A 23,406-nucleotide genomic window follows, 5' to 3' on the forward strand; every position below is an offset into this window, starting at 1 on the left:
CCCAAAGAGCTTACAATCTCAGTAAGATACTTGCATGAACATAGTTAGAATACTTGTACTCCTGTTACAAAATGGGCATTAAGGACCAGATGCTGAGGGTTTGCCACTCACTACTGTAGTCAGGTGGAGTTTCCACTATTCAGCACTTCCCTAACAATGGTGTGTTCTACTGCATAATTACTGTAATAGCCAGGGTACTTATCCCGCAAAGATTTACATATGTTTAACTTTACATGCCATGAGTAGTCACACTGAAGTCAATTGGACTACTTAGAGTGTAATGTTAGGCACAGGTATAAGTCGTTTTAGGACAGCTGCCTCAAATGTGTTAGCAAGATCATAGCCCAGTTTAAGGCTAATACACCATGTTACACAGTACCTGGCTAGTGGGTTGTGCCTCAGGTATGCTTAAGGTCAAATCCTGAAAGGGTAAAGTCAGTGGAGATTGTAGCTGATCAGGCCCTTTTTCGAAGTGGAAATGAACCAAGCCCATTACATACTTGCCCAACTTGCTTTGAAATAAAGCTAGTCACGTACCAAAACAACCAAATGTGTTTGGTACATAAATAATGTGATTTGAGATCGGGAGTTCAATAAACCTGAAGGACAAAAATGCTTAGTGTGGTTCTGACAAACACCTGCAAAGGTGTGACTGCAGTACTCCAGGACCAAGCAGCCAGCTGCTCTCCACCTGTATTGTAACCTCTATTGCAACAAGCAGCACTCAACTCCTCAGGGGGAGAGCTGGTGTTCAGCTACAGGAGAAGTGAGAGAACCTGTCTTCCGCAAACCCCCACTTACCCTTCTTGGACAGCTCTACTTGAATTATCAGTTTAAATTTCCAGCAGTTGCTGCATATTATGGTACAGCAAGGCAGCAGGTGAAATAAATGAGACAATTAAAATTAGTTTTTAAAATGCATTTGGGTGGGTGAGGTAATATTTTTTTATTAGACCAACTTTTGTTGGTGAAAGACAAGCTTTCGAGCTTACACAGAGCTCTTCAGAGCAGGTCTGGGAACCTAGCTCAAAGTGTCACTGCTAAATCTGTTCCACCTTGTATAGCTGTGACAGTTAGTTTCCTAGCCCTGAAGAAGAGCTCTGTGTAAACTTGAAAGCTTGTCACTCTCACCAACAGAAGTTGGTCCAACAGAGGATGTTGCCTCACCTACCTTGTCTGTCTACTATCCTAGGACTGACAAAGCTACAACTCACCACCGCGTATTTTAAAACCAAGAAATATAATCTAAGAATAGTGTTATTTTTACTGCATTTCTGCACGGCTTGAGGAGACATTTCCTTTTAACTTTCATACTAGCTCTGAAAGGATGTCGCGTGGCTCAAAGGTAGGTGAATCCATAGAAAGAGAATTTAACCTTTGCCTTCATTTTTCCAGGTAAGATGATCATGTCACCCTTATGAGGAGCAGCCTAGGTATTGAAAAAAAATGCAAAAGAAAGGAGGACTAGAGGTGTGAAAAAGCACCAAGGCTCCACTTGTTTGAAAAAGGGAAAACTTAGTCATATCTAGGAAGTAAGGCTGATTATGGGTGTGGCATTTAGCACTCATTTACTAGACAAAATTTTACATAAATTTCCCCACTTGTATCCAAATGACTAATGTGAGAATGACTGGCAAGATTTCTTTATCAATGATTTAACAACCACTCTCTGGGTTGGTTTAGGCAGTAGAAAAGAGGAAAGAAATAATCCAGATCCTTTCCACATGACCGAGTACCATTTGACAAACATTTGCCTTGCATTCAGACTCTGCCACTTTATGTTGATTTAACAAACTGGTATCAAATTGTGCGTACAGAGTACAAGGGGCAAAATGCTGAAGGGTAGCAGGTTACAAATTGAAATCATAGCACACAACCTACTGGAAGATCGAGTAAATATAAGGATTCAGCTGTAAATCCCCTTTCATCGTATAGATTTTTAAAAAAAATCCAAACACTCTAAACCAGTGGTTCCCAAACTTGTTCTGCCGCTTGTGCAGGGAAAGCCTCTGGCAGGCCAGGCCAGTTTGTTTACCTGCCGTGTCCGCAGGTTTGGCTGATCACGGCTCCCAGTGGCTGCAGTTTGCTGCTCCAGGCTACTGGGAGCTGCTGGAATCAGTGCGGGCCAAGGGATGTACTGGCCGCTGCTTCCAGCAGCTTCCTTTGGCCTGGAGCAGCGAACCGCGGCCACTGGGAGCCGTGATTGGCCGAACCTGCAGACGTGGCAGATAAACAAACCAGCCCGGCCCACCAGGGGCTTTCCCTGCACAAGTAGTGGAACGAGTTTGGGAACCGCTGCTCTAAACAATGCACAAACATCAAGCCTTTCAGCCCTACCTCAGTCTTGTGTGACTTCTTACATAACTTTTGCTGTGAACATTCATTACTGAAGCATATTTTCTTACATAAAGAACTTAAAGTAATGCCTAGTTACAGATAATTAGATAAGGGGTAGATTCAAAGCCTCTGGAGATTTATGGACTTTACACAGCGGCTGGTAGTGAACCAAGGCTGCTTGGAGATGAGACTAGGTAGGTTTTTTTCTTTTTCCAGAATTCTACAGCTCTCTCTATATTATACATGCCCACAGCAATTCCGTCCCCATTCCCCGACAGTTCAGACTAGGGTGATTATTGGAAAGACTCAACAACTGCTATTCTGCACGTGATGCTCTGCTAATATGAAATCTGTTAAATTACCTGGTGTGTTTCTTAGTGCTTAGTCACAGTAGCTGATAATGGTTGGAAAAGGGGATTAAGCCACAGCAAATGCAGATATAGTTTGTTTGTCCATTGCCCCTAGCCCTGTGTTTAGAAAGAGAAAACAAAAGCCACTTTATGAAGCAACTCTCTCTTTCCTCCTCTCCCTTCCCCAGTAAAAATTTGTAACATCCCTTCATTTCTTACAGCAGGCATTGTCTTTACTAGAAGCGGTACCTTACCCATACCACAACATTGTACACTTTCTTCCTTCTGTTAAATTGCCTTCATTTTGCATTAGATGGATCAATTCTTAAATAAGTGCTTAGTTCCTCAAAGCACTTTACAGAGTGAGGATAAGTATCATCTCCATTTTATAGACATGACAACTAAAGCACAAGTGTTACGTGACTTGTGTAAGGATCTAAAGAGAGTCAATAAGTCAGGTTTCTGCATCCAATCCTAGACCAAACTACTTTTCATGGACAGTACATTACACTCTTAGGATGCTAGTCACAAAGCTTGTTCTCATGTACACCACCATTCAGGTGCTTTTATAATTCTGTTGCAGATACCCCCATGCTGGAATTTTGTCAATTCACATGTGCCAAATGTAGAATGTTTTTCTATAGAACGTATACAATTTAGGAATATTTCTCAAAAGCTTCTTACATGCAGCCACAGGTTGAACTCAAAGGGTCTCCCACCCAAGAAATGATGGAGCAAAGATGGGGAGTTAATTTTGGAGGGACAACATTAAAGCCAAAATAATGTTTTTTGCATTTGAACTCTTAAAAAGGGTGACCTTCAAATCAAGGAAATAATAGGCCCAGTGCAGCTTCTGCGCTAGGCAAGCTCTGGTGCCAGAGCAGGGAGTTGCACACGTCAATCCTGTCAGCTCTGCCTAAAGTTTATATTAACCAGACAGGCTACAACTGGAAACTCATCTTTACAGGTGATTCAGTCTGAAATGTTGGCATAGCTGTGATGCCCAGGTGGGGGGAAGATCACTGGCTTTTGGGAGGTGGAGGGTGGATGTATATGTACATTGTGTTAGCAATGTTCATTCTGATTTTTGGTGGTTTAGTTAAATTATTTTCCTTGAGTTCCATATAAAATCTGCCCACCCCTCACTTCTGTGGAGGGGGCCCCAGGGACCATGAAGGTTTTTTAGGGGCTGTCAGACAATTTTTAACATTCCAAAATCCACTTTGGACAGTGGCAAGTCTTGATTCCCTGCTGGAAGCATGGCAGCCAACCAGACTCCAGGCATGGATCTCCCCCCTGGAAGTGAGGTACCCCAACCGGGAGCAGAAAGGCGAGAAGACCAGGGGGCAGCTGAGGTCCCGGCAGGGATTTGTGTGGAGTTAAGAGCACTAGCTCTCAGCCCCCCCCGACTCCCCGCTTCAGTTGATGAAAGTGCTCGTGGTGAGTGCATGTACCACCGGCAGAAGGAGGGTAGTGTGGACATCAGCCACTGCAGTTAGTACTAACCTAGGTTGATTTAAGATTGTAGCGTGGACATGCCCTTGGTTTATTAATAGCTTAGCAATGGCATAAGAAGCACATTAGATCACATAGAAGTGTAGCTTGTTAATCTTATTAAGCTCACTTGAAGGCATCCCAACCTTCAACTTTATGTTTTTCTTGCTATCCACCGTTAATGCTTACTTGAGCCTTTATTGCACAGCTGCAGATATACAACAGCAAAGCAGATTTTATAGCAGTGCTAGAGTATAATCTTGTCAACTGTACAGTCATTAATCAAATGTTCAGTTAAAATTAGTATGTTTCAAATCCCCTCCAGAGGCATTCAATTTAGACTGGCTGAGGGTGAATATGGAGCATCCAAAGGGGAGACTGTATATTAAGCATTGTTCCTGTTCACATGACAGACTGGAAACAATATATAAACAAAACACCTGAAATTCAGAATGCTAGGGACTAGAAAGTTGCATTTGGTCCCTTTAGATAAAATAAAGAAATACCACCACTATGTAAGAATTTTATTGTCTGCCTGTAAGAAGTAAAAGCACTTTTCTGATTTGAGGTAAAACCATTAGAAATAGTCTAAAAGGAGTATAAATGGCTTTAAAAAGCAACAAAAAGCCTATAACTAGTTTTGCATTAGCCTAGCCCCTCCCTATGTGGTTCATATAATAATATTTTAGCAAGCTACCTGTGCAAACAACTGTATTCTTTGTTTTAATGCGTAGTGTTACAAAAAGACAAATGCCATCAAAGTGGTTCTCAGGGTATGGATTGAGAATAGTCATTCTGAACACACACGGTCTCAGGTACTTTTATACAGTGCACTAGTTGGTGTTTACAAAAGCTGCTGACCTCATGGAACACTTCCTATTTAAGAACAATTTTGTCTACTTTACGGACTGTTTCCCTTTTTATTTGGTGTAAGCAGCTACGCTCTGTCTAAATTTTCCTAAGTTTTATAAAACATTGGTTTGCTCTGGCAAATAGGGTCATCGGCAACAAAGGATTTTGCAAGAGGCTTGAGCTCCCATGGAGCTTGTTTTCATTCAAAAAGTACACAGTAGCAGCAACACACATCAGGCTAACACACATCATGGGCACCATGAAGAAAACAGCTAAGAAACTACATAATACTTTGCCTTTCTATAGCACTTTCCACTGGAGGATCTACAAGCACTTTACATGAAAGAACTGAGGCTCAATCCCCTGTGAAGTAGATATCCTCCTCCTTTTACCAATGGAGAAACTGGAGCATAGAGATAAAGTGATTTGGCTAAGCCTACAGAGCAAGTCTGACTCTAGGCCTGTGCTTAAGCCCTCAGAGCACTATTAACCTTTCAGTGTAGGAATGTACCTATTGTAGATTTGCAATGTTGTCTTGAAAGTTTACTGCCTAAGTATAAAACCCACTTGCCCACCCTTTACCATGGTACTAAAGAGTTAAAACATTACTTTTGCTTAAAATATATTACATACATACTGCAGGCAAGTGGGCAAGAGTTCTGCATGGTCAGCCTATTGCAAAAATCACAAACTTTAAACCAGACAAGGTAAAAAAGAACCATTGAACAACAGTCAACTCAAAAACAAAAAAGCGCTCTGAGGGGGAAAGTGCCTCTCATGAGGCAGAGGCCTAAGTGAATAGATAACTTGAAACATGTCCTAAAGGCCAGTGAACTCAGGGTCTGTTGGACTAAGAAGGGAAACAAGCTAAAAAGCAAGGACCTACACTGACTTGCTTAATTGGATCCAACAGCAGCATCTGACAGAGCGGGAACGATGGAGAACTACAGAGCACGCCCAACATGCAAGCAAAAGTGTTTCGGCAAGGAATGCATTCCATGAGGGATCAGTGGGCCATTAACTCCTCGAAATTTCCACTAACAAGCTGAAATATTTCTTCAGTATCCTAACAGCATGTTGACCCTCCTCACTGGGCAAAGGCATTCTCAATTCCCCCTTCTGGTATGCGACTTGGTTACTCAGTAAGGAAGAACCTGCTAAAAAGAAGCCTGGATGTGAGTTATAAGACAAAGTAACAGGCTAAATACAATTCTAGGGCCTGCTCTATCCTAGAAACTTGCTGGTATAGTAATATCAGTTAGGGGTGCCATGTTTTTTCAAATGATACTTCTATACCAGCAAAAGCACTGGTGTGGATGCAGCTGTATGGCAATAAAGTGCTTTTGCTGGTACTACTTATTTTGTTCTGGGAACTGGTATGAACCGTACCAGCTTTAGCACTCTTTTGCCGGGATAAGCTTTGTCTACATTAGGTGGTTTGACAATAAAAACTATACCAACAAATCTTTTCTAGTGTAGACTAGGCCAAGGAATCAATAGCAGTCTCCCCCAACACTGTGCCACACACACCCCTCTCTGGTTTAATTTCATCTGGATTAAATTTTGGAATCAGTCCCTAGAATAGTTTTGCTAAGAAGAAAAGTGAACAAACAGTCATAGCTGAGTCATGCTCCTCCCAAGGTGGGAGGGGCAATTTATAATCAATACCAAAACTTCTGTAACATTTCAGATATGCTTTAGAGGTAAACAACAAAAATCATTAATCCAGTTACGTGGCTGTGAATAAACATGGAGTACGTCTTCGCTGTCGCTGGGAGGTGTATTTCTGTACCAGGCAGACACATACATGGTGGCTTTGATCAAGCTGGCATGCTAAAATAACGTGGCTGCCATGGCACAGACAGTGACTGAGGCTAGCTACTCAAATACACAACTAGGATCTTGGATGGGGTTGTACTCGGACAGCTAGCCTGAGCCACTGTGGCCACGCTGCTATTTTTATCATGTCTACCCGAGCTGGGAATTAGCCTAGCCATTCATCAGTCCTTGAATAATGACATGAGTACCTAAAAATGATATAGCCTCTCTGAACAAAAAGAGGATTTTTTTTTTTAAAAGTATTCATGTTCAGTAATTCACCTATAAGCTTGCGGTAAATCTTTAAAATGTCAGTTTTATCTGCTATTAAAATTATTATTTATGTAGCACCATAGATATGTATGATGCTTTATGGACATGGTCCCTGCCCCATAGAGATTATAATCTAAAGCCCACATCCTGCAAGCTCTTCCATTGAGTTCAGTGTAGCATAACTATTCATATGTGTAAAGTTACTCTTAGGCTTAAGTGTTCGCAGGATTGGGGCCTTAGCCATTAAATAAAAGCTTTTTTTATTTCAACCGACTCTGATGGAAGAAAAGCAGAAATAACTTTAGTACAAAGTTGCAGTTCACTTTTGCACTGTCCTGGTGCTTTTTGTCCTACAGAACATTCAGGTCATGCAGTTTTTATGTAAGAAATTTAATCTTGTTTATGTTACTGGTAAATTTAGATTAAGAACGGTTTTAAAAACAATCCAATCACAGCAAGTCTGTACCTTTTCTAATTACTGTTGATATTACAACTTATAAAACAGAACTGGAATGTTACAAATGGTCCCTTAAGATACAAAAATATTGTTCCTCACTGCATTCTCTAGTCTCTCTTTTGATCTTTAGCGTCTTCTTTTTCTTCTTCATCTGAGTATACGGTGGGTTCCTCTCCTTCCTTCAGCAGTTTGCCAACGTAGTGATACTTAACTGTAAATTGAGAAAAAGCACAGAATACAGATCATTCCTTTACCTTGTGCAACCTAGTGTTTTCACTAAAACAGACAGTGGTTAACATAGCATTAAAATTAAAATCAAGAACTACCAATTCTACCTTTGTTTTGCACACTGACAAAAGTGACTGACTTGCCAAACTATTCCTATCGTCATAACAGGTGATATTTATGTGAGAAATGGGCAAAATAAATGCAAACAATACAATTCTTCTCCTATTGCCAAAACCAGGAGTGACAATGTAAAGCCATTCGCGGATACTTTTGTTACCCACAACCTCAGGTCTCATGTTCAAAGGGAGCCAGCTATCACAGTGAAGAAATGAAATCACCATTTTGGGGGTGAGTGGGAAATTATAACACCCCCGTTTCCCCCTCCCCCCCCCATTATACTTGCCTATGCCAGTTCTGGAAGCTGGCATCCTGAGAATGTTCTTGGGGAATGTCAAGAAAACCTTGAAAGGTTTAGATTTTCAGAGATTCATGCTGTGAACAGGCACTGGGAAACAGGAAAAATGTTCTTCCCACCAGCATTAGAGATGGCACTCTTTAGTGGAATTCTCCCACTGTGCACCCAGACAAGCCTTACTCCTGTTAAAATACTTCACAAGGAAATATCTAAGTAGTAAGACATATGCATAAGGAGGAAGGTTATGAATCAGAGCTCTCCTTATCTGACGCAAAGCCTTTTAGCAAGTGAAGGGAAATCTCTTCCTATACTCTCTCCTATATTATAGTTTAAAATTATATGAATTTAAAGGTGAATATTTGCATGATCTGCTAGAAGTTTGGGAACTACATTAACAACTGCAAAGTACTAACGCTTCACTCCTGGAAAGACCGATTTAAATGCTGGTTTTTGGTCATATATGGTAGTAAGAAAAGGAGGACTTGTGGCACCTCAGAGACTAACAAATTTATTTGAACATAAGCTTTCATGAGCTTATGCTCAAATAAATTTGTTAGTCTCTAAGGTGCCACAAGTCCTCCTTTTCTTTTTGCGGATACAGACTAACATGGCTGCTACTCTGAAACCCGACATATGGTAGTGTAATTCTGGTGTCTAGGACACACTTATCATAAAACCACCATTCAACGTGATATGATTAACAGCTTTGTTCAAGACAGGATGAGTGTCAAAATAGCAGCTGTGTCTACATGAGGAGGTTTCCCAAAATAGCAAATTAGGAGCAAAAAAACCCAATAACATTATCTGAGGAAAGCTTGGCTGTTCATGTTGGACACCAAATTAAAAACAAAAACAAAAAACAACCACCTTTTAGTTCTCATTGCACAAAAAATACGTTGTTCCCAAAATATTGATTATTTATGACTAGGGGAAGTGATACTGTGGAAAAATATCCTTGTCTACATTTGCCCCTACATTTTTTTTTACTCCATTGAAAGGTTTTAACCTTAGAGGATTATTTCCTTTTCAACTATGTCTTTTAAAAGAACTTCATTACATTTAGGCACATTGAATAGATTATTTTCACATGTACTCTTTAGAAAGCTCCTTGACAGAAACACAATATACAACAGGAACATATGAAAGTTAACTTCACAAGTTGATCATGATGAAAATGTCTTGTCTACATCTGACTCCAGACTGACTGCTTAATGTAAAGTTTGTATAGGTTTCTGGTGTGAAGACCATGCTAGCAATGAGCATGTCAGAAACCGCAGCTGTGAAAGGACAGACAAGTTACACTTAATGTTGTCTGAATGTAGGTATCTTAAGACTTAAGGGTTATATGCCATATGCATTTGTAAGTATCTTACACCAGTCTAATAGTGGAAACACTGAATCAGTTCAGGTTCTAGACTTTAAAATTTAGTCTGAAGTTTTTGTTTTAACACTAACCACCATGCAGCCAGACTCCTAGTAAACTTTAATGGTCATTTTCTAGACCAAGTGTATATGGAATTTCCATTACATGTTTCTTACTGAAATGCTTGTTATATAAACAACACTTACAGTCTGTTTTATGTAAATGAAAAAAAACACCCACATAGCGCTTTCCTGGTCTAGAAACCCAGGTTAAGTGTTGTGCAGTTAATATTCTTCACCAGGAAGGTATTACTGTAGTGGATCATTATATAATAATCAAACTCCTGGATAGAAGAAGCTAGCTGAGCAGTTTCCAACCTACAAAGTACTGTTAAAAAAAAAAAAAAAAAAAAAGACAAAAAACAAAAACCGGGACCACAGAGCAGCTAGAGCTGCTATATTTACATTGGAAGCCTTTAATACTAAGAGCTGCAAAACATAAGAAAGGCCATACTGGGTCAGGCCAAAGGTCCATCTAGCCCAGTATCCTGTCTTCCGATAGTGGCCAATGCCAGGTACCCCAGAGGGAATGAACAGAACAGGAAATCTCAAGTGACCGATTCCCTGTTGCTCATTCCCAGCTTCGGGCAAACAGAGGCTAGGGACACCAGCCCGGCCCATCCTGGCTAATAGCCATTGATGGACCTATCCTTTATGAATTTATCTAGTTCTTTTTTGAACCCTCGTTATAGTCTTGACTGTCACAACATCCTGTGGCAAAGGTGGACTGTGCATTGTATGAAGAAATACTTCCTTTTGTTTTAAACCTGCTGCCAATTAATTTCATTTGGTGACCCCTAGTTCAAAACAGAAGAATACTGCCCAGATTTTTTAGATCATTGTATATTTATATCCAAGCCTCAAAAGACAACAAAAGGGATAACTGCTTTAAACTTATTTTGTTGGCAAAGTCTCCGGATGTGAGCAAAGGGCAGCCTGTCTCCCCTAATCTGGGGCTGCCATTCCTGAATAATGCTGCATAGATAATTTGACATATACAGAATTTATTAATTTCACTCAGTATTCAAAGGTGCTTAAATGATTTTTCAAAATGCAAATTAGGCTTCTGAAAGTCACTTAGAAGCTTCTGCAAATTTTACTTCTCCAAACCTTGTTTTGTAAATGCTCAAAATAAGAATAGGAGAAACAAGGAGTACCAAGTGGAAAACATCTAGTTTCCCCAGAAATAAGCTTCGTTAATTCTTCAGGATGTTAAAAATACAGAATGCTCCCATACAATGCCAACTAAGCTTAACTGCCTTATAGGAACACTCTCCATGTGCAACCAGGTTAATTAAAAAGTTAAAAGCAGTTTCATTCCCTGCCATTTTTTTTTTTTGGTAGTTTTACAGTCAGATTTTACTATTGGAAAAAGTGGTTTAATCTCTTCTTTCTCTGTAAAAAATCAAAACCAAACAAAAATACCACCACCCAAATGGGGGAAACTGACATTTTTTTCTCTCTAATCTTTCAGTTTTAGAAAACTTAAGTGTTACAATAAAGCAGTTGTTCCCAAACTTTAAACAGCCTGCGAACCCCTCTCACTAAATTGTAAAATCTCATTAACCCCCTCCTAAAAATGAATATTTCCAGGGATTTAAGTTTAAATTTCCTCCACACTCAGTGAGGCTCTTACCGCTGGACCCCATTGACCGCCCCGGTCAACTGAGCTCCACTGAGCTTAGGCTGCAGGTCCCGATGACCACTGGCCCTGCTCTCCCTGGGGCTCGGGCCGCCAACCCCATGCGGAGTGCTGGGGTTCAGATTCCCGGCTCCCCCGCTAATGGGGGCAGGGCTCGGGCTGCCAGCCCCAACTGCCTGGCCCTGCTCTCCCTGGGGCTCGGGCTGCCAGCCCTGCAACCAGGTCCCACCTGCTGCCTCCAATGCCCGGGGTCCTCTGGCTGCCATGAGTGACATTTTTCTGGCGAACACCCTGTAACGTTCCGCAAACCCCAGTTTGGGAACCACTGCAATAAAGGGTACCATATTTTCAGACAGAAGTTTGTTTGCAGCGTTGGTTCCAAGATATTAGAGAGACAAGATGGATGAGGTAGTATCTTCTATTGGATCAACTTCTGTTGGTGAGAGACAATCTTTTGAGTTTATACAGTTCTTCTTCAGGTGTGGGTCAGACCGGAAGAAGGCGGCCTTTTTGTAAGCTTAGGTCTTTCCCCATCAGAAGCTGGTGTAAACAACAATATTAACCTCACCCACCTTGTCTCTTAGACACGTGATGTACCGTATTGAATGTCTTCACCATTATACACAGAAGCTAGCTACTTCACAGAGAGTGGATTTGAAATTGCTTACACATGAACTGTGATTCCCAGTCTCTCAGGGTCTCTTGCTGCGTAGCATTGAGATCAGACAGGTCATCATATTCATCCTTCAGAGCCTCCTTATCCAGACAGAATGTGGCAAGACCTCTGGATGCATCCCTTCCAGCAAAAATTCCATATGGGCCCTCTTTAAAATAAAAAAATGTCGGGATAATTACAACATTGCTGTTTCTTTGAGGACCACGTACCAAGAACCAAATGACATGCTGATCCCCTGACTTGAATCTTATGTTGAAATCCCCAAATAAGATTTGTATTGTAAAATTTGCCCTATTTTGTAATATTGAGCCAGATATTTTCCAGTACATACACACCCAACCCCCCCCCCCAAAACAAAAACAAGAAACACTACAAGAAAACAGAATCACTAAAGAAGATACTGAGCATGCTGGGACATCAGGAAGAAGAGACAAGTGCTGGTGTGTGGAGGGCATGCAAAAGGGAGCTATGCACAAGATGACAAGAAGCAAATGGCTTTCTTGGAGCAAGCCCGAGACATATGGGTGGCACCTGTAAAGACAGCAAACAGGAGTCAGTTACGTGGGAAGAGGAAAGGAGAAAGGATTCGGAAGTCTGATGAGATGGAGTGCAAGGCAAGCGTATAGCTTTCTGACAAATCCTTCTGGCTTAGAGAGTTGACCCATGGAAGAAGGAGGACCTGAAAGGTGATTAGTTGCCTTGAGATATGGAGGAGAATCTTAACAGGACCCTACTCCAAGGATAGCAATCAGGCTGGAAGCAGGTGCTTAGTAAATATAAAATTTACACAAAATGCATGTAATGCATAATGATCCCAAGGGACTGATGTGTACAGGTCACAGTGGGTCAGAAGTATCTTATCAAGAGGGACTGCTGGTACACTTCATCAATCATTAACTTATGTGCAATAGTAAGCAGAATGTTTTATCAGTACAGAAGTAACAGAAAATTTAAGATAGCACATGTTCCAATGATTCAGCTCTCTTAGGAGGCATTAATGTAACACCAAAATCTGGTTACTTTAGTGCCCACTTGCACTGGGGGGGAAGAAGCCTTTTCAGATTTCAATAAATGGAATCACTTTCCTTTTCATACAAGCAGAGACGCAATTTCATGACTACATTAATAAATTAGACATGGTACACAGCCTCTCATGTTCTCAGATATAACTCACGAGTAGGTTTTTAAAATCTCTCTGCTGATAGAGAACCACACATTCAAATCAATCATGTATATTACCTTACTGTTCTAGAACTTAAAACCCTACTCCTCTTTACACCACCCCTCCGCCCTCAAGTGCCTATGGGGCATGGATCATCTTTGCATGTGTTTGAACAGCACAAGTGGGGCTGTGATTTTGATTGGGAACAAGTATCATAAAAATACCTCTGTGTTACTATATTATAAATATTAAATAATAGAACTGTTTCTATCAAAAGGGAATGTAATGATGAAATCAACAAAAGATTTCACGTGTTGCGACCTATGGCATTACAAAGGAAGGTGCCAGGTGAGTTGCATGAAGTAAACAAAACTGCCTGCCCCATCAGTATAATCATTTAAAGCAGGGGTTCTCAAACTGGGGGTCGAGACCCTCTCAGGGGGTCACAAGGTTATTACATACACACATACAGGGGAGGGGTCGCGAGCTGTCAGCCTCCAACCCCAATCCCGCTTGCCTCCAGCATTTATAATGGTGTTAAATATATTAAAAGTGTTTTTAATTTATAAGAGGTGGGGGTTGCACTCAGAGGCATGCTATGTGAAAGGGGTCACCAGTACAAAAGTTTGAGAACCGCTGATTTAAAGAGTACTATAAATGTGCATGGAGCTTGACAAAAAAAAGTGAAAGAAGTAGATATACTTTGAGTGTACACAACTAAAATACTTGGTTCTGTAACCCTAATGATACAAGTAAACCCTTACTCACAGGAGAAGCCCTGGTTATGCCAATTAGTTTAGGTGAGTAGGAGTTGCAGGACTGGCTCCCAACTTCATGACCGCATTATTATTACTTAGTTGTTGTTGTGGTGATTCTTCAACAAAAAAACTTCAAAAACAGACTCCAAGGAGAGACTGCTGAATTGGAATTAATTTGCAAACTGGATACAATTAACTTAGGCTTGAATAAAGACTGGGAGTGGATGGGTCATTACACAAAGTAAAACTATTTCCCCATGTTTATTCCCCCCCCCATTGTTCTTGTAAAGTGCTGAAAATGGCCCACCTTGATTATCACCACAAAAGGTCCCGCCCTCCCCCCTCCTGCTGGTAATAGCTCACCTTTCCTGATCACTCTCCTTACAACATGTATGGTAACACCCATTGTTTCATGTTCTCTGTGTATATAAAATCTCCCCACTCTATTTTCCACTGTATGCATCCGATGAAGTGAGCTGTAGCTCATGAAGGCTTATGCTTTAATAAATTTGTTAGTCTAAGGTGCCACAAGTCCTCCTTTTCTTTTAGTTGTAGTGCTATCACCTCCAATTAGGCATAAGTTCACCAACTTTAACGACAACCCAAACCCAGAGCTGCTCAGAAGAAAAAGTGTTTTTCAAATAGGAAACTCCGGCAGACAGCATATATTGCAAAGTCCTGGGGCGGGGTACTTTCCCCCTCAGAGACCACCACTGCCTTTTACTTTGGCCCCTGCCCCCCACCAACTTCCCTCACATTGGTAGTTTTGCCTTGTTACCTAGGTGTCTCCTGTGCTCTGGACAGAGGCACTGAGTGTTGTGTAGCCTACTACACTCACGGAGATTACAGAGTAAGGCAGTGATCTGAGTTGTGTTCAATCAGGCCCTGGGAGTTGCCTGAGGGGCTGGGCTTCTGAACTGCAGACAGAGGACACAAGGGCCTCTCCCCCCCACAATTAAGTGCCCCCAGTATAATCCTCTCCACAGACTGGATCCCAGTTACATAGGGAAACAAGCAGCAAATGGAGGGAGAAAGGGTTGGGGATTTCTGCTAGGTAGATGGGAACATATTGAGAGAGTCAGAGCCCAAGGCCTCTCCCCCACACTCCTCCCCAGAGCCTCTCCTCACCCTCACTGCACCTCCACCACTACATCTCAGCACCTCCCCCGGTCCCCACTGCACCCCTCTCCCACACTATACCCCAGTACCTCCCCCTCATCCCTACTACACCCCCTCATGGCCGCTGCACGCAGCACCTCCCCCCACAGCTCCCCAGAGCCTCTCCTCACCGCCACCTCCCCTGGTCCCCACTGCACCCCAAGTCATCCCCCTCATCCCCACACTGCACCCCTCTCCCACAATACCCCCCCGGTCCCCACACTGCACCCCAGCTCCCGGTCCCCAGGGCCAGCCGCCCCCCGCACGCACCGGGCCCGTAGAACTTCCTGGCGCGGCTCACGTCGAAGACCTTGCCGCTGATGGCCATGAGGATGCGCGGGTCCTGCACCCCGTCGTAGGGCCGCAGCTGCGCCAGGGTGAAGTCGCGGCGCCTGAGCTTGGGCGGCGGCGGCGGCTCGGCGTCGTCGGGCTGGCGCGGGGCCCGCTCGCCCCGCAGGATCTGGTAGAGCAGGAAGAGGCAGAGGCCCAGCAGGCTCAGGTTGAGCGGCGAGCTCAGGATCTCCAGCAGCAGCCCCCCGCCGCCGCCGCCGCCCTCCTCCGCCGCCGCCGCCTCGTCTTCCTGGGCCATGGGCTCGGCTGGTTCCGCGGCTCGCCGGGCTGCCTCTGAGCGGCCAGCGGGGACGGGGAGGAGCAGCCAGCAGGGGCCGCCCCTCGCCAGGGAGGAGGGACCTGGGGCTTCCCGCCCAGGCGGCTCCGAGCCCAGCCAGGCCCGAGGCCGCCCCTGCCCCGCCGAGCTTGGGCTCGAGTCATAACAGCCGGGCTTTGGCCTGGCTTTACCGGGACCGTCCTGAGTGGTTGCGGGGGGGTTTTGTCTTGTATAGGCGCCTATTCCTCCCCCCACATCTGGTCACCCTATGGCCAGCCGCAGGGCCAAAGGCAACCCTGGGCGCCTGAGCAATGCAGGCTCCTGGTTTCTTTCCCTCCCAGTGGGCTGCTCTGTAGTCGGGGGACCAGATTTCCCGATTTTATTTGGGGCTGTTTCTTAAAAGGCCCCTATTTACACCCCCCACACACATCCACACCCTCTGTCCTGATTTTTCACACTTGCTATCTGGTCATCATACTCTTTAGTCACCTGTTTTCTCTCATCTTGTTCTGGGCTGGTAAAGTTTTTGGGACAGGGACTGTCCTTTTAGCTGGTGTACTGCACAATGGGGTCCTCCTGGGCCATGACTGGGGCTCTCGGGGCTACTGCAGTGTAAGTAGTTACATGCACAAAAACTATATTAAAGTTACAAAGCCAAGCACTCCAAGAATGCCAGACTTAAGGTTGTCTTTGGGCTAACTCAGTAGTAACGTTAAGCATACACTTACAAAGTGTTTGTAGGATCAGAGTTTACAATCTTTACTACAAGATGATTTTTATTCACTTTATCTTTTTTCATTTTACTATCCTTAATCAACCAATCCATTATTTTTTCTTGCTAGTTTCTTCCGTTCTCCCCCTTCTCAGTGCTTTTTCTACAATATTCCCGCCTCTTGCAGAGGACGACAATCCCCTGAACACATTCAAAACTTCTCCCCCCTATTATTTTAGTATCCACCAATAAAACATAAGAGGCACATCCCAAATCGTATATATAGTTAATTAGGACATTTGCAATCAAAGGAACTTCCATGTGTGAGGATACTTCAAAACATTGTATTGCACTTTGCCATACACTAAAGTGTAATTATCTCCAATAAACTGTACTGTCCTTTTTAAAAGACATGTTATAATTGCCCCACCACAATGCTATTCATGTCATATCATCTCTTAGAGAGGGATCACTTCACATGTTGAGGCTTATTTTGCTCTTAGCAATTATGGGAAAGAGAAACAGGAAGAGGGCTGAATTGGGCCTAGACCAGGGGTGGGCAAATTTTTTGGCCTGAGAGCCACATCAGGGTTCCAAAACTGTGTGGAGGGCTGCGTAGGGAAGGCTGTGCTTCCCCAAACAGCCTGGCCCCTGCCCCCCATCCGCCCCCTCCCAATTCCTGCCCCCTGACTGCCCCCCTCAGAACCCCTGACCTACCCAACCGCCCCCTACTACCTGTCCCCTGACTGCCCCCCAGGACTCCCTGCCCCTTATCCAACCCCCCCGCTCCCCGCCCCCTTACCATGCTGCTCAGAGCAGCATGTCTGGCAGCCCCGCCACCTCGCTGCCCGTCAGGAGCTCGCAGCCCCGCCGCCCAGAGCATTGTCAGCATGGTGAGCTGAGGCTGTGGGGGAAGGGGGACAGCAGGGGAGGGGCTGGGGGCTCAAGGGCTGGGCAGGTCATAGTTTGCCCACCTCTGGTCTAGACTAGAGGCATTTTCTAGCTACATTGCCAAAAATTAACACTAGATGGTGTTGTGAGCACACTAATGTTTGCTGCAGAGCTCATGCTGTATTTTAGAACATCACCTTAGTCTTTAACCATAATGTATCAATTAGATTTCATATGCTTACAATGAGGGTTTCATCAGGAAACACTGTAATCTGATTTAGCAGCCAGCAAATTGTAATTGCCTTACAAAACAATACAAAAGCTCTGCTCATTCTTTTCAAATTGATGTGGTGAAGTGGAAAGGCCCTTTGTATCTGTGCTGTTGTGCAAACTGAAATACAGAAATGTGACCTTACATACACAATAACCACAAGTGGAGCATGGATTGTTTTATTACAACCCATCATTAAGCTTCATAGCTAGTCTATTAGTAAGACTCAGACATTCTTTCTATACATTTCCTAGCATTTAATCTGATAAAAGAGCTCTTTTCCACTGGTTTAAACTTGAGCCTGTGCATTTTTGATTATCTGCTTGAAAAATGAGTGATCTGAATAGTATTTACTAAAGAGAGTCCAAATACACCTGCATACCCACTTCTATGTGGGGTTGGTCCCATGTGTTCACCCTTTTGTTATATGAAGGGACAGTGCACAAATGATAGTTCTGAGAGTGCATTTTCCAAGATGTTCAGCAACAGAGGACTAGCTTATACTGGGGATGGGAAGTCTAAATCTTGGAATTCCTTATTCAGTTTGATTGCAATAGGAGTTTGGACTAAGTAAGGACTTCAAGCTGGGGCCCCATGAGGCTAACACAGAGAGGCTTCTGATGTTACCAGTTCTAATTCCTTAAAACTGTGTGCTCTTTCCTGCTGTAGTATTCCATCTATTTCTACTTATGACAGTGTTCTTAAGAAGGAAGTACTGGAGTCTAGACAGTGATTGTGCACTACTAACTGCCTGTGTCACCAGAGAACTGAGGGAAGGGGGGGAAAGTACCTACCAAGGGGCTTGAATTTTCAGCTCCTAGCACCTGGTAGTGTATTTTAATACTTATACTAAAATGAGTGTAAAATGCTACCAAATCAGAATGGTAACATTACATTCTCTCTTTGCACAGCTGAGAAGCACCACACAAGGTGCAATGAAGTGAAAAATCAGGCTGAAGTATGAAACTTGGTCATATACTCTACAGAGGAACTTGGTTTGAGTTCATAGTGATCAGACAGTTATATGCATCAAATCTTACAATACTTTCCAAAAGCCATTTCCCATTCATGACAATGTATTTGCTTTTCCTTATGCTTATCACTGTGGCATTTCATTAAAAGTTAGGATGGGAAGTAGTTGGTTTGATTTTCTTTATAATTTACAATGGTAGGAAAGAACAAGGGTGCCGCTAGACATTTTTCACAGGGTACGCACAACTTAACTACAAAAGGATCTCTCAAAACTGGGTGACCGGGCAACAAAATGGCAGATGAAATTCAATGTTGATAAACACAAAGTAATGCACATTGGAAAACATAATCCCAACTACACATATAAAATGATGGGGTCTAAATTGGCTGATACCACTCAAGAAAGAGATATTGGAGTCGTGGATAGTTCTTTGAAAACATCCTCTCAATGTGCAGCAGCAGTCGAAAAAGCATACAGAATGTTGGGAATCATTAAGAAAGGGATAGATAATAAGAAAATATCATATTGCCTCTATATAAATCCATGGTACGCCCACATCTTGAATACTGCATGCAGATGTGGTTGCCCCATCTCAAAAAGAGATATATTGGAATTGGAAAAGGTTTCAAAAAGGGCAACAAAAGTGATTAGGGGTATGGAATGGCTGCCATATGAGGAGAGATTAATAAGATTGGGACTTTTCATCTTTGAAAAGAGACGACTAAGGAGGGGGATATGATAGAGGTCTATGAAATCATGACGGGTGTAGAGAAAGTAAATAAGGAAATGTTATTTACTCCTTCTCATAACACAAGAACTAGGGGTCACCAAATTCAATTAATAGGCAGCAGGTTTAAAACAAACAAAAGGAAGTAATTTTTCACACAATGCACAGTCAACCAGTGGAACTCCTTGTGAGAGGATGTTGTGAAGGTCAAGACTATAACAGAGTTCAAAAAAGAACTAGATAAGTTCATAGAGGATAGGTCCATCAATGGCTATTGGCCAGGATGGACAGGGATGGTGTCCCTAGCCTCTGTTTGCCAGAAGTTCGGAATGGGCAACAGGGGATGGATCACATGATGATTACCTGTTCTGTTCATTCCCTCTGGGGCACCTGGCATTGGCCCCTGTCGGAAGACAGGACACTGGGCTAGATGGACCTTTGGCCTGACCCAGTCTGGCCGTTCTTATGTTCTTATGATTATTCTCTTTAGTGTGTAGATGATTAGAACCAAAGTTCTTTTCACAATGGGATCAGAATTATTTTAGCTCCAGCTACATTTAAACACAGTTGTTGCTAGCAGCATTCTAGCCATTTCTCTTATTAATCTAGGGACGAGGGCCCAGATCCTCAAAGGTATTTAGGTGCCTAACTCCCATTGAATGAGGAAATTTGTGAGGTTGAGTTAGTATTAGTAAAGCATGGGTGGCGGGTGAACCGGGGGCTTGGAGATGCTAGCCTGCCCCTCTTCCCACACCGGAGCCCAGCCACACCCCACCCCAGCCCCGGGCCACCCAAATGCCCCCAGCCCCCAAGCGCCGGTGGCCCAAGCACTGGGTGGGTGGTCCCAGCGCCCCCTAGCTCTGGGTGCCGTGTCTGCAGCCCCAGCCCCCTCAACCCCTCCTTCTGAGCACAGGCTGGGTAGCCCCAGTGCTGCCAGTCCCGCGAGGGACCATGGCCCCAGCTCCCCCAGCCTTGGAGCACTGGGCGCCATGGCCCCAGCACCTGGAGGCCCCTCAGCACTGGGCAGTCCCAGACACCCCAAGGCCTGGCTGCAGGGTGGCTGCGGCCGTCCTAGCCCCAGCACGCTCCCCGGAAGAGAAGCAGCCTGCCTGGGCTGGGGCCAAGGGGAAAGCGGCAAGCTGGAGGAGACCTCGGGGTGGAGTGTGAGTGGGGCCATGTGGAGCTGTTTGGGGAGGCATAGCCTCCTCCAACCTACAATATGCATCTCCCGTGCAGTAAAGTACCATATAAGCAGGGGTGTTGCAGCAATTTTTATAGTCGTGGTGCCGAGAGCCATTGAACCAAACTGTAAACCCTGTATATAATGGAAACCACTTCAAGACAGGGGGTATGGCAGCACCCCCAGCATTCCTAGTTCTAGCACCTATGCATATAAGGGATTTATTAGCACCTAAAACCCTTCTGTGTCAGACGTGCAGAGAAGAGCCCAATTTCCCTGTCTGGCAGTAATTTCTCCAAGCATAGACAGGATTTCTGGGACAGACATATAATAATAAAACCTAGTTCATCTCATGTTTACAGCTCAAAGTGCCTTATAAAAGGAGATCAGTATCATTATCACCATTTTACAAATGGGGAAACTGAGGTACCAGGAGAGATGTGACTTGCCCAAAGTCATCCAGCAGACGAGTGGCAGAGTTGGGAATTGAACCCAGGGCTTCTTAGTTTGACCCTATTTAGTTCCCCATCCACTCGGGTATAGTGCTTCCAGTTCCTGCTTAACTCACTCACAAGGAACATAAATGATGCAGAAGTTCTGATCTCACTTTTCCCAAGTCACTACTGCCTACATAGGCCAAGAAAACAGGGTCCTTACTAGTGTTGCAAAGCTTCAGTAAGTGGAATTTATTACAAGGGTACTGAGCAGCCTTCATCTTGTGCTGTAGTCAGTGGGTGAATTTCACCCCTGTGCAGAAGGCCCGCAGCAGGCCTGTGCAACACTTAAGTCTCATTTAACCATTACTTTGAAGTCTTAAGTGGGGGATTATCCCTGTGTTGGCCCTCTGCACAGGGATCAGTGTCATGCCATATTCTTGGACCCCTCTCAACTGTTGATTGTGCAGCAGCATCCTCTGTCTTTTTCTCTCTCTCTATTGAGCTACTAATTCAAATGAACTCGATGGTGAACTATGTGCCTCAGTGGTCACCAGGGAGAAGGGAATGTGATGGTGATAGGTGCCAGAAAGAGCGAGCTCTCCCAAAGTGAAGAATCCGACATACCGACGGCTATCAGGGTGATGTCAGTACTGGAGACTGATTAATCAGAACATCTGCAGCCTAAGAAAGCTCCAGATGGAACTCATTACAGAATTCTGGAGAATGTGTCAGAGACGGGGGCAGACCGGCTAGCTGGAGCAGCTTGACAATGTGCTATTGAGTTTCCTTTTGGAGAAACATATTGGTGGAAGCTTGCTACTCAGTCTGATTTTCAAACAGTTTTCTTTCTGCAGTTATCAGTCATGCTGCCAGGCCTGCTGCTTCTGAATTGGTCCTGCCAAATAGGTCTCTTTGCCCATCACTATGACAAGAAAGCTGCTGAGCTAGTACCAGCTACGATATGGAGTTTTTTAGGGCCAGCTCAGTGACTTTTAGGTAAGCACTAGAGATCCAGGTTTCAGAGTAGCAGCCGTGTTAGTCTGTATCCACAAAAAGAACAGGAGTACTTATGGCACCTTAGAGACTAACAAATTTATTTGAACACAAGCTTTCGTGGGCTACAGCCCACTTCTTCGGACTGGATTTTGAATGTTATAATTCTTGATGTCTGATTTGCAACAAAGCCCGTTGCCAACTCTGTCCACATATCTATTCAAGGGACACCATCATAGGACCTAATCATATCAGCCACACCATAAGAGGCTCATTCACCTGCACATCTACCAATGTGATATATGCCATCATGTGCCAGCAATGCCCCTCTGCCATGTACATTGGCCAAACCGGACAGTCTCTACGCAAAAGAATAAATGGACACAAATCAGATGTCAAGAATTATAACATTCAAAAACCAGTTGGAGAACACTTCAACCTCCCTGGTCACTCAATTTCAGACCTAAAAGTCGCAATTCTCCAACAAAAAAACTTCAAAAACAGACTCCAACGAGAAACTGCAGAATTGGAATTAATTTGCAAACTGGACACCACTAAATTAGGCTTGAATAGAGACTGGGAGTGGATGGGTCATTACACAAAGTAAAAACTATTTCCCCATGTTTATTCCCCCACCCCCCACTGTTACTCACACCTTCTTGTCAACTGTTTGAAATGAGCCATCCTGATTATCACTACAAAAGGTGTTTTTTTTCTCCTGCTAATAATTGCTCACCTTAATGGATTGGTTTAGTTATAGTGTGTATGGCAACACCCATTTTTTCATGTTCTCTGTGTATATCTTCCTACTGTATTTTCCACTGCGTGCATCCGATGAAGTGGGTTTTAGCCCATGAAAGCATATGCCCAAATAAATGGGTTCGTCTCTAAGGTGCCACAAGGACTCCTCGGTTCTCTTTGCTGATACAGACTAACCCGGCTGCCTCTCTGAAACCTGAATGTGGAACGTAACTGGAAAACTCGATACGACAGAGACTGACCTAGCACACACCCCTAGATAAAAGACTGTTGCAGATGGTGTGAAATGCTAACAACTCACTTCCATTAGTGCTGTGTTGGGGGGCAGGGAAGAGACTACACAATGCATTTAAATGCATTCTGGGTTGTAGTCTTCAGAAGGACCAATTCCTACTGATGTGAAAGTTACTTACCTGGTCCTAAAATCTCATAATGTAGTTGCTGTCTGTACTAGTGCCACTGTGCCCCCTCCCAAAAGGGCACATTATATCAGTGCCCTCGTTTTTGTGTGTGTCCCTGCCATTATATTGATCTGCCCAAGGAGTGAAAGAGGATAAAGGGAAGAAAAAGAAAGTAGGATAAAGGAGTTGTCTCTACACAAACTTGCACCAGTTTAGTTGAATGGATGTAACAGGCAGTGTAGAGACTCCTAGCCCTGGTCTACACTAAGACTTTAGGTCGAATTTAGCAGCGTTAAATCGATGTAAACCTGCACCCGTCCACACAATGAAGCCCTTTATTTCGACTTAAAGGGCTCTTAAAATCGATTTCCTTACTCCACCCCTGACAAGTGGATTAGCGCTTAAATCGACAT

General features: G+C 43.7%; 1 protein-coding gene across 3 annotated transcripts; it reads right to left on the reverse strand.

The window, feature by feature from the left end:
* Positions 1-4,690: 4,690 nt before the first annotated feature.
* PGRMC1 (progesterone receptor membrane component 1) lies at positions 4,691-15,691 on the reverse strand. 3 transcript variants are annotated; one of them, XM_048862972.2, is made up of 4 exons: positions 15,313-15,691; positions 11,957-12,112; positions 7,681-7,792; positions 4,691-6,187 (listed from the first exon to the last, which is right to left on the reverse strand). In XM_048862972.2, the coding sequence occupies exons 1-3, from the start codon at positions 15,629-15,631 to the stop codon at positions 7,689-7,691; spliced, it is 579 nt and encodes a 192-aa protein (XP_048718929.2). In that variant the 5' UTR covers positions 15,632-15,691; the 3' UTR covers positions 4,691-6,187; positions 7,681-7,688. The 3 variants fall into 3 exon arrangements, with proteins under 3 accessions (XP_048718929.2, XP_048718928.2, XP_074988645.1); XM_048862971.2 differs by having other exon boundaries at positions 4,691-6,190; XM_075132544.1 differs by having other exon boundaries at positions 4,691-7,792; positions 15,313-15,690.
* Positions 15,692-23,406: the final 7,715 nt, after the last annotated feature.

The sequence above is a fragment of the Caretta caretta genome, chromosome 9, assembly GCF_965140235.1.
Source record: "Caretta caretta isolate rCarCar2 chromosome 9, rCarCar1.hap1, whole genome shotgun sequence".
In the NCBI taxonomy this organism is placed as follows: Eukaryota; Metazoa; Chordata; order Testudines; family Cheloniidae; genus Caretta; species Caretta caretta.